Source organism: Zootoca vivipara, chromosome 4, assembly GCF_963506605.1.
Source record: "Zootoca vivipara chromosome 4, rZooViv1.1, whole genome shotgun sequence".
Classification (NCBI taxonomy): Eukaryota; Metazoa; Chordata; class Lepidosauria; order Squamata; family Lacertidae; genus Zootoca; species Zootoca vivipara.
In genome coordinates this window covers 98,584,426-98,593,983 of record NC_083279.1, presented here as the reverse complement: position 1 = coordinate 98,593,983, position 9,558 = coordinate 98,584,426, and the positions used below count along the sequence as shown (strand labels likewise).

General features: G+C 51.3%; 1 protein-coding gene across 3 annotated transcripts in view; it reads left to right on the top strand.

The window, feature by feature from the left end:
* The first annotated feature begins 258 nt into the window (after nt 1–258).
* Nucleotides 259–9,558, top strand: part of CLPB (ClpB family mitochondrial disaggregase) — a 72,038-nt gene continuing 62,738 nt past the window's right edge. For 2 of the 3 annotated variants that reach the window (XM_035115199.2, XM_035115200.2), the window contains exons 1-2: nt 259–981; nt 3,982–4,033. In XM_035115199.2, the coding sequence (XP_034971090.2) occupies nt 342–981; nt 3,982–4,033 (692 nt within the window). In that variant the 5' untranslated portion in view covers nt 259–341. The remainder of the gene's footprint in view (nt 982–3,981; nt 4,034–9,558) is intronic. The other variant, XM_035115202.2, reaches the window with a different exon arrangement.

Here is a 9,558-nt window from a genome sequence, read left to right as displayed (position 1 = left end):
ATAAAGGCCGGCGCTCTCCTGCGCATGCCTGCCTACATTTCCCAACAGGCACTTCCGCCTACGAAGGCAGCTCTTTGTTGACGCACGCGCGCGGAGGGGGGCGGGTGCCCGCGTATCCACGGGAAACGTAGTCCTCCCGCGGCCGTGCTCGGAAGTCTTCAAACGGCTGCAGGACTACATCCCCCATGATCCTTTTTCACGCCGGCGCGCGTCCTCTCCTCACAGCGCCGGCGCCCTGGGCTCGTCCGCCATCTTGGTTTCCAGGGTGACAGGACCGTGGTGGCTGGCAGTAGGCCGGCCCGACCCGGCGCGGGGCGGGCGGCGCGTGGAGCGGAGCGGAGATGCTGGCCTGCCTGATGAGCAGGCCTCTGCCGCCGGGTCTGGCGCGGCTCTTCGCGGCGAGGGCGGGGCTCCCGCTGGCGGTGCGCGGGGCCTCGGCGGCGTCCGCGGCCTCGGCCTCGTCGTCGCTGGCCGGGCGCGAGGAGCTGCAGTACCCAGGCGAGGCCGCTAGGGGCCGCCCGCAGTGGCAGGCGGCAGAGGGAGAAGAGGAAGAAGTGAGGCTGGCGAAGCTGCAGCGCCGCCGCGCGCCCTCCAGGGGGCGCTGCGGGGATGCGGAGCTGTGGCCGCAGTGTAAGGCGGCGGCCGCCAGGGGGCAGGACTCACAGCAGCTGGGAAGATACCCCTGCGAGGCGGGCGCCGCCCTGGCGGCGGGCAAAAAGGTGGCAGCCGAAGGAGGCTGGCTGCCCAGGCTGCCCTGCCAGGAGGAGGAGCAGCAGCTGCCATCCGGGGATGCTAGCGCCCGCCCGCTCCGCAGGGAGCCCAGCGGTCTGCGCCTCTGGCCCAACCCGGAGCGGGCCGGGCGCCACCGCAGCAAAGGGAACCGCGGCAACAGGCGCGGCCCCAGGATCCCGTCCTTCTCTGCCACCGCCGTGGCAGCCGCCGGGCTGGCATTCTGCTACAGCAAGGGCAACGTCTCCAAAGGTGACCGCAGGGTGACGCTCTCTGGCAGGAGAAACTCAAGCCGCTAGTCCTGTCCGAGGGACAGTGGGGAGGTTGACGAGGGATGCTGGGGCTTTGGGGTTTTTTGCTTGCTGTCAGGGCCGGACCAGGTCATCTCGCCGCCTGGGGCAAAGCAGATAGAAGCTCGTCCACTGCCGCCTCACCCTCCGCTACTGCCCCCTCTGTTGTTGCTGCCGCCTGAGGCAGCCCAGGGCAGCCCCGGTGTGCTGAGGGAGGCCGGAGAGGAGGCAGAGGAGGCGGGTGACAGCAGAAGGGGCAGTGAGTAGCTGGCTCCTCAGGGTGTGGATCTGCCACTCATCCTTGCTGTGCACAGCCTGCTGCCCAAGGCCGGGCGGGCCGGCCCTGCTTATTATAAATAATAAACATAATTGCATTTTTATCTCGCCTTTTTCTCCAAGGAGCTCAAAGCGGCATGCATGGTTTCACCCACCACTTGTTTCAACCTCCACAACAACCCTGTGAGGTAGGTTAGGCCAAGAGAGGCAGTGACCGGCCCTCCAGATCACACCTAGTGAGCTGCGTAGTGGCCAATTGGGAGATTTGAACCCTGATTTCTTCCTGGTCCTAGTCCAGGCATCCCCAAACCGGCCCTCCAGATGTTTTGGACTACAATTCCCATCTTCCCCGACTACTGGTCCTGTTAGCTAGGGATCATGGGAGCTGTAGGCCAAAACATCTGGAGGGCCGCAGTTTGGGGGTGCCTATCCTAGTCCAACACTAACCGCTACCCCACACTGGCTCCTCCTGTGTTGAGGTTCTTGCTTTCCCCATCATTACATGTATATATCCAGCCTAAAGAAACGATCCGCCTGCCTTAATTCCTGTATGTGCTGGAGTGCTCTTAGAACCGTTGAAGCAAGGCTAATAAAAGGCAGTGTGGGTAGTGGGTAGAGGGTTGGGCTAGGACCTAGGAGAAACGCCCAGTCAGCCGTGAAGCTCCCTGGGTGACCCTTGGGGTCAGACACCCCATCTCAGCCTAACCTGCCTTACAGGGTTGTTGCGAGGAGAAAGCACAGAGGAGGAGAACCTGGAGCTCCTTGGAGGGAAAGGTGGATATAAATGTAATAAGCAAAGGATACAGCAAGTAATAATTTAGAATTTTGGCCACAGTCGGAGTAACATGTCAGTGTTCTACCTTCCTGTTAACCTGCCTGGTGCCCCTTCCCTTAGTTGTTTTGGACTACAACTTCCATTGGCCCAAACCAGCATATTTCCTAGGGCAGGGGTGGCCAACTCCCAAGGGACTGCGATCTACTCGCAGAGTTAAAAACTGGCAGTGATCTACCCCTTTTGGAGGGTTCAGGTGAAAGTTGAGCTTTTTGGGGGAAGGAAAGCCCTGATTTTTTGGATCAGGGCGAAGTTGTTGAGCTTTTTAGGGAGGAAGAAGGCCCATTTTGGGGGGGTTCAGGGCAAAAATGTTGAGATTTTTGGGCAACCCAAAGTTGTTGAGCTTCTTTGGGGGGAGCCAGTGATCTACCAGTAGATCACGATCTACCTGTTGGACATGCCTGTCCTAGGGGATTTGCCCATGCTCCTCTTCTCAGTTCGTTTGCCTGTTGGTGTCTCAGGACAATAATGCATTCAAAGAGGGGATTCTCCTTTTTCCTGTGAGCTTAGTTGTGCATACAGGGTACGTCTCCAGAAATGTGGCAAAAACATTGATATTTTGCGTGTCGTTTTTTAGCTTTGTATTTTTATATCAAAGTTCAGTTGGTAATCTGTTAAAGAGGTGAGTTTTAGTTTCTTCCCGTTGCAACAGTTGTTGCGGTAAATGGTTTTTGATAAAGTTCATAATTATTATTATCGAAACAAGTAGTCCTGCATTGCATTCTCGTCCTCAAAGTGCATTTTGAGGCTAGTTTTGTATGGTGTGCTTACAGCATTATGGCCAGGAGGTGGCGTATTTTAACCACCTGTTCCCAAAGTGGCATAAGGTTGTTTTTGGATTACAGGTCATGTGTGCTGGCTGGGGCTGATGGGACTTGTAGTCCAGACCATCGAGAACCCCAGGAAGACTGTTTCAAAAGATCCGTTCCTAGGCCTTTCTCACACAGGGACCAGCTTTTGTCTTGAGTGTCCAGCTGTGCGTTAAAAGATGTTTTGATTGTTGCTCCTTGCCTTGTAGTTTATGCACTGAAGTCTGTCTTCAGGGTCGTACCCTGGGAGTGTGGGGGCAACACCTAGAATCATAGAATTGTAAAGGAGGAAGGTACCCCAAGGGTCATCTAGTCCAACCCCCTGCAACGCAGGAATTGCAGCTCAAGAATCCCTGATGGATGGCTACCTCACCTCTGTTAAATAACGGTCACATGAAGGAGAGGCCACCACCTCCCAAGGGAGTCCATTCCACCGATGAACAGCTCTTAACCGTCAGAAGATTCTTGCTAATGTTTAGTCGGAATCTCCTTTCTTGTCATTGGAATCTTTTGGTTCTTACCTTCTGGAGCAGCAGGAGACAAACCGAACCTAATTATCTTTTAAGGCCATTCAAGTCAGTGACTATCACTGCCTCCTGCTGCAGGAGCAAGTTTAACTACGTGAATTGTTCTAATTTAACCACTAGGTGCTCACAACCCTTACTTTACCATGGACAGAAAATTCCCCAGGGTTTGGGAAAGGCCACAGGCCCCCAAAAATGTTGCGTGGCTGCCTGGCTCAGGAGGCAGTGCTGTAGCTCTAAAGCAGGTGTTTGTGCATTGATTTCTGTTCTATTCCATCTCAAAGAAATTTTAAGTGGAGGGATTGCCTGGTCAAACACTTGATAGGTAACATCGTTGTGGACCTGATAGTGAGATTCTTGGGGGGTTCTTTTGGAATCAGCTTTGAGGGGTGGGAGGCAATAACTGAACCTGGCGGAAAGCAGGAAACTTCCTTTAAAAAGGGGGGGGGTTCTTCTCCCTTCTTGCCTGTTCTTCTCGCCACCTCCAATTCACAGTGATTCCTCTCCTTTGTCTTTTCCAGAAGACTCTCTACTGGAAGCTGCACAGATCAACAACATTTCCGAAGTGGACAGGTGAGCTCCCTGAATTCAGCCCTGCCGGGGGAAGTGTGCTGGTGGCATGCAGTCTTCTTGGGAGAAAACACTAGTGTGTTGCGGTCTATAAATTATATCTATATAACCTCAAGATTTTTATATACTATTTGATTGTAAAAACCCAACAGCAACCACCTCAAAGCAGTTTACAAAGAGAATAAAACCTGTAAAACTGTCAGTAAAGACCGCTCTTTAAAATATTCAAAAGATAAAATCAGCCATAAACTAAAAAAAGAAATTAAAAACACACATCAACATGCCACGTGTTTGAGTGGGCTTGTCTAAACAAAAATGTTTTCAGCAGGCACTGAAATGGGTGCAGTGAGGGTCCTTGCCTGATGTCAATAGGCAGGGAGTTCCAGATTGTAGGTGCTGCCACGCTGCAGGCTGTGGAGTGATGATCCTGCAGATATATTTTCTTGAGGCCAAGGGGTCGAGGTCCATTTGTTGATGTACTGTTGGGCTTTCTCTAGGAGAAACTATGAAAGTTGCCCCCACAGGAGGGGGCCGGGGTGGCCACCAACCTAGATGGCTTTAAAAAGAGGGCCAGGCAGATTCATAGAGGAGAATAAGGCTATCGGTGGCCACTAGCCAGGATGGCTGTGCTCTGCCTCTATGATCAGAGGCAGAAATGCTTCCGAAGACCAGTTGCTGCAACCACAAGAGGGGAGAATAGAATGCTCTTGTGCTCAGATCCTGCTTGCTGGTTTCCCACAGACATCTAGTTGGCCACTATGAGAGCAGCCTGCTGGACTAGATGGGCCCCGTTTGGTCTGATGTAGCAGACTCTTCTTTTATTCTTTTGCTTTAGAAGTGACACCTCTGCATCTGAATATCATCATCATCATTATTATTATTAAGCATGCCGCAGAGCTTGATTTCCTAACTTGGACCCCCTTTCCCCCCAAAAAAAGCAAGGTGTTAGCAGTTGTTTGTGAGGGAGAGGCCCTCTGTACATGCGTAGGGGTATTCCTTTCGCCACAGTTTAGTTTTCCACACCCTCAGCAGCTGATCCCTGGCACCGAAGTGCCTTGTGCCCTAGTGCTGGGGTGTTTGATTACAACGCTGGCGCTCCAAGCCATGACTGGAACCGGCAGACTGGCATGTTTGTGTGGTATATGCCCACTTTGCACAGTCCGCTTTGCCCTGTTCAGATCAACCTTCATGCCCCCGTATTGTCCAGCAACCAGGTTCCCCCCCCCGTACCATGTAAACCCCCTCTCCTCCCCTCCCTGCGTCCCCGAGCCTCTCCCCAGCCTGTCTCAGGAAATGGCTTCCTTGTGCCCAACGCAGCCGAGGTCTGGCCTGCATCAACGCTCCTGATGGGTAGCGAATTGGGCCCCTGGCAGTAATTGCAGGAAGCGGCCTGATTATCTTTGAGTCAGCCCAGGTCTCCTGGCCTCTTTCCCTCCCATCTCCTTGCCTCAGCTTCACGTTCCCAGCAGGCAATTCTGGAAATGCTTTTGGCTGCTGCCATTGTCCAAACCTTCGGATGGCATATAATTTGGGAAATGGGAAAGACCACAGCCTGTCGAAGGTCCCAGGCTCGATTCCCAGGTGGCACTGAGGTGAGATGGTGCCAGCTTGGGTTCCAAAATGCGCCCCCCCCCGACCCCCTTGGTCCTTTGAGCTGGCCTGGGCTGGACGATGTGCTCTGGAAGTCACCACTGTGCCCTCATGGGACACAACATCCAGCACTCGGAAAGTAGTGTGGGTTTGAGTTAGGCTAGCAGCAGGAGAACAGTAATGCTTTCATGTTACATGGCTAAGGTATCCAGAAATTACTGTATTTTTCCGTGGATAAGGCGCCCCCATGTATAAGACTTTTGGGGACCCCAAATATAGAAAATGGGCATATGCACTATCTGTGTATAAGACACCCCCAGATTTTTAATTAATTTTAAAGTAAAAAACCTTAGTCTTATACACTGAAAAATACAGTAGCTTCACCAACATTTGCAAAAGCCAGCATTGTCTCTCCCTGTGATACCATTCTGCCTGCCTTGTCCGCCTGCAAGGTGAGGGCTGTACATAGATGTCACATGCTAGAATATTCACCTTCAACACTCTGAAGGGCTGTCACATGGACCATCTTGGCTGTGAGCCCCGGGGGACCTGCTCCTTGCCTTGCAGGCCTATTTCTACCTTGCCTGGACTGACTCCAGCTGCAAAAGCTGAGGCTGCTGAACAGACTCTTGCACTGGGGTGTTGGATAGGGGTTTCCGTTTCTCTTGTTGATATTATTATTTTTGTATATTTTTAGATTTTACGATTTATGTGGAAATTGTGCGCCTTTTGATGTGATTTACTTATTGTTTAGGATTACTTGTGTTATGTTTGTAATTATGTAAATATTTTTATTTTGTAAGCCGCCTTCAGCAGTTTTAACTATGCAAAGGGTGCATACAATTAAAATGATGGTGATGATGCAAGCTTGTCTTCTGCTGTTCTAGGTGGGGGACGAACTTTCTGAGGGCAAGAGCTGTTTGACAGTGGAACAGACTCCCACAGGAGCTTGTTGGCACTCCTTCCTTTGAGGTTTTTAAACAGAGGTTGGGAGGCCACCTGGCAGTGGTCCTTTATCTGCAATTCCTGCATTGCAGGGTGTTGGAATAGATGACCCTTGGGAGTCCCTTCCAACTATGTAATTCTAGGATTACTGGGCTTTTGCTCTTGGGATGAAAACAGTGGAGGCAAATGGGCTGATTAGACAGGCCATTTTTTAGGAAGCTGGCACTGTTTTTCCTCTCTTGAGATCATTATGTTGCCGGTGTGTGTGTTTAGGGGGTGGGAAGGATCTCATTCTGTAAGTGTTGCAAACCTCAAAGCTGAGGGCACCTCCTAAAGAAGTCGAAAGTTTCCCTAAAGCACCAGCCCCTCCGGCTGTTAAACAGTAACATCTGGGGACGGTGGGTGGGGTGTGGGGAGAGGGAGAGAAGTGCTGTTTAACCGGCCTCCACTGCTGTTGGGGACAGAAGCTTTTGTTGTGGCCAAAAGTTCAAGTTTCCAGCTTCCTCTTCCTCCACCTGTCAGGAGGGCCCAGCTCGCAGGCGCTGAGCACAAACTTAAACATGCCCTTTGGGCTCCCGGAGTCGCTCACCCAGAACTCCTGGGCTCGGAGGCCTGAATAGAAGCCCCATATGTTCAGCGCAGGAAGGGGGTGTGCAGGGAGGGGAGCCAAGTGCCTATGCTGCAATAGGAGATGCCCAAAGCCAAGCGAGTCACTGGATCAGCTGCCTTCTTTGCTCTGATGGGGGAGCATCCTTCTTTCTTCCCCCCCCCGAAGAACGAATGTATCCTCCCCGAGATGCATCCCTTCTCCTTCTCTCTCTTTCCCCCCACCCGATTAGTGGGGTGGTTTCTGTATCTTCCAAAGGGCCCCTGGCCAGAGTTGGAATGTTGGGGGGTTCTCACCATAAACAAGGAGGCATGGATTTGGCGGGCGCCCGAAGCTTGGATACGGGATTGCAGCAACGCTTCTGAATACTAGTTGCTGGAGACCCCACAGGAGAGGAGAGTTGCTCTTGTGTTCGAATCCTGATTGTGGGTTTCACACAGGCATCCGGTTGTCCACTGTGAGAGCAGGAGGCTAGGCTAGATGGGCTGTTGGCCTGATCCAGCAAGCTCTTCTTACATTCTTACGAGTTGCACCTTCCCAGTTTAACCTAGTCCAGGGAGGCAGGCAAACCAGCCTCTCTGTTCCATGGACTGTGTGGTAACATTCTCGCGTGGGGATGTTTGCACTTCCATCGAATGAGGTTCAAATGAGCCTCTGTCTGTCAGAGGCTAATGATGATAATAGCATTTATAGAATGCCATAGACTATCCAACTAATTTCGCACAGTGTCCTGTCATAACTATTACACTAGTTTGTGGAATGCTCTCCCCAGGGAGGTTCGTCTGCCGCCATCATTATACGCCTTTAGGTGCCAGGTGAAAACATTCCGCTTCAAACAGGCCTTTGACTGATGATGAGCCAATACCCCTTTAAATGCTGGCTTCTGGGACTCTTGGGAATTGGATGGTTCCCAGGTCTCTCAGCCCTGCTCTCCAGGGCTCACTTTCTAGTCCTGCACATGGAATTCCAAGTTTTCAACTCTTTCTGTCAATTTGCAATGCTCGTAGTTGTGGGACAGGAGACAATGATGAGATTTAATCTTCCACTTTGCAAATTCCTGGCTGAACCTTGTGTTGCTACTCTGTGAAAATGCACCTCTAGGTGTCTGTGGATGAGCAGCTGTTTGGGAGCCATTCAGCCGAGTGCCTCGGGTGTTATTTGGTTAAAATGCGGGTAAACATCCTTAAAGATTGATCAGAGAATTTTATTTAATTAACCATAAAATACCCCTGCTGGTAAATACATTTGGTTGTCTAGGAGCTGAGCAGTGGTCGTCGCTCTATTGATTTCTTGTGATTAAATCAGGCTGGGAATATATTAATGATGATCACGAGTGCCCCGAACATAAAGTTCAGCCTTTTCACAAAGCTGCTAAGTTGCTCAGCACCAATGTGCTGATTTTAAAAAATGCCCCTAATTGAAATGTCGATGCACACTGTGCTCATCGATGGCGCTGCGGTCATCCTCCATTCTGACTTTCTCAGTTCATCATTCTAGAGGGCCTTAAGGAACTTGTGTCCTGTTCCTGAACACAGGCTCTTGTCGATGACCGTGATCAGTGAGGGCTTTGTGGCCTCATCTTGCTGTGGAGCACTCTGGAGCACCTCCCATGACCCAGAACAGGCATAGCCCTTACGATCCCCCATCCAGATGTTGTATTCCAGCTCTCATCAGCCCCGGCAGACCATAGCTAATGGTCAGGGATGATGGAAGTTGTAGCTTAGCAAATTTTGAGGGAATTGGGTTATGTTTCGCCTGGAGAAGAGAAGACCCCGAGGTCATATGAGAGCCATCTTCAGATATCTGAAAGGCTGTCACATGGAGGAAGAGGCAAGCTTGTTTTCTGCTGTTCCAGAGGGTAGTACCCAAAGTAACAGATTCAAATTATGAGAAAGGAGATTGTGACTAAATACTTGGAAGAACTTTCTGATAACATGAGTGTTTGACAGTGGAACAGACTCCCACGAGATGTGGTGGACTCTCCTTCCTTGGAGGTTTTTAAACAGAGGTAGGATGGCCACCTGTCTGGGATTCTTTGGCTGTGATTCCTGCATTGTAGGTGGTTGGACTAGAGGGCCCTTGGGGCCCCTTCCAACTCTGTGTTTCTTTAATATCTGGAGGGCCACAGATTAACAACCTCTGCTGTAAGAACAGTGAGCAATCAGCCAGCCGCTTGTTGGGAATCGCTTTGCTGTGACTCATCTTGTCCTTTAAAAAATGGTGTTACCTGGGCTGCCTCCTTGGCCTTGTGTGGAACATGCTTACCCTTACTGTTCAAGGCAGACTTCTGGAGTGGGGTATTTTTTTCCTTCCTTTTCATGGCTCAGCTTTGAGCCTTCAGCGCTTTGAGTGCTGCCTTCTGGCTTATGAACTTCCCCTGGTGCTA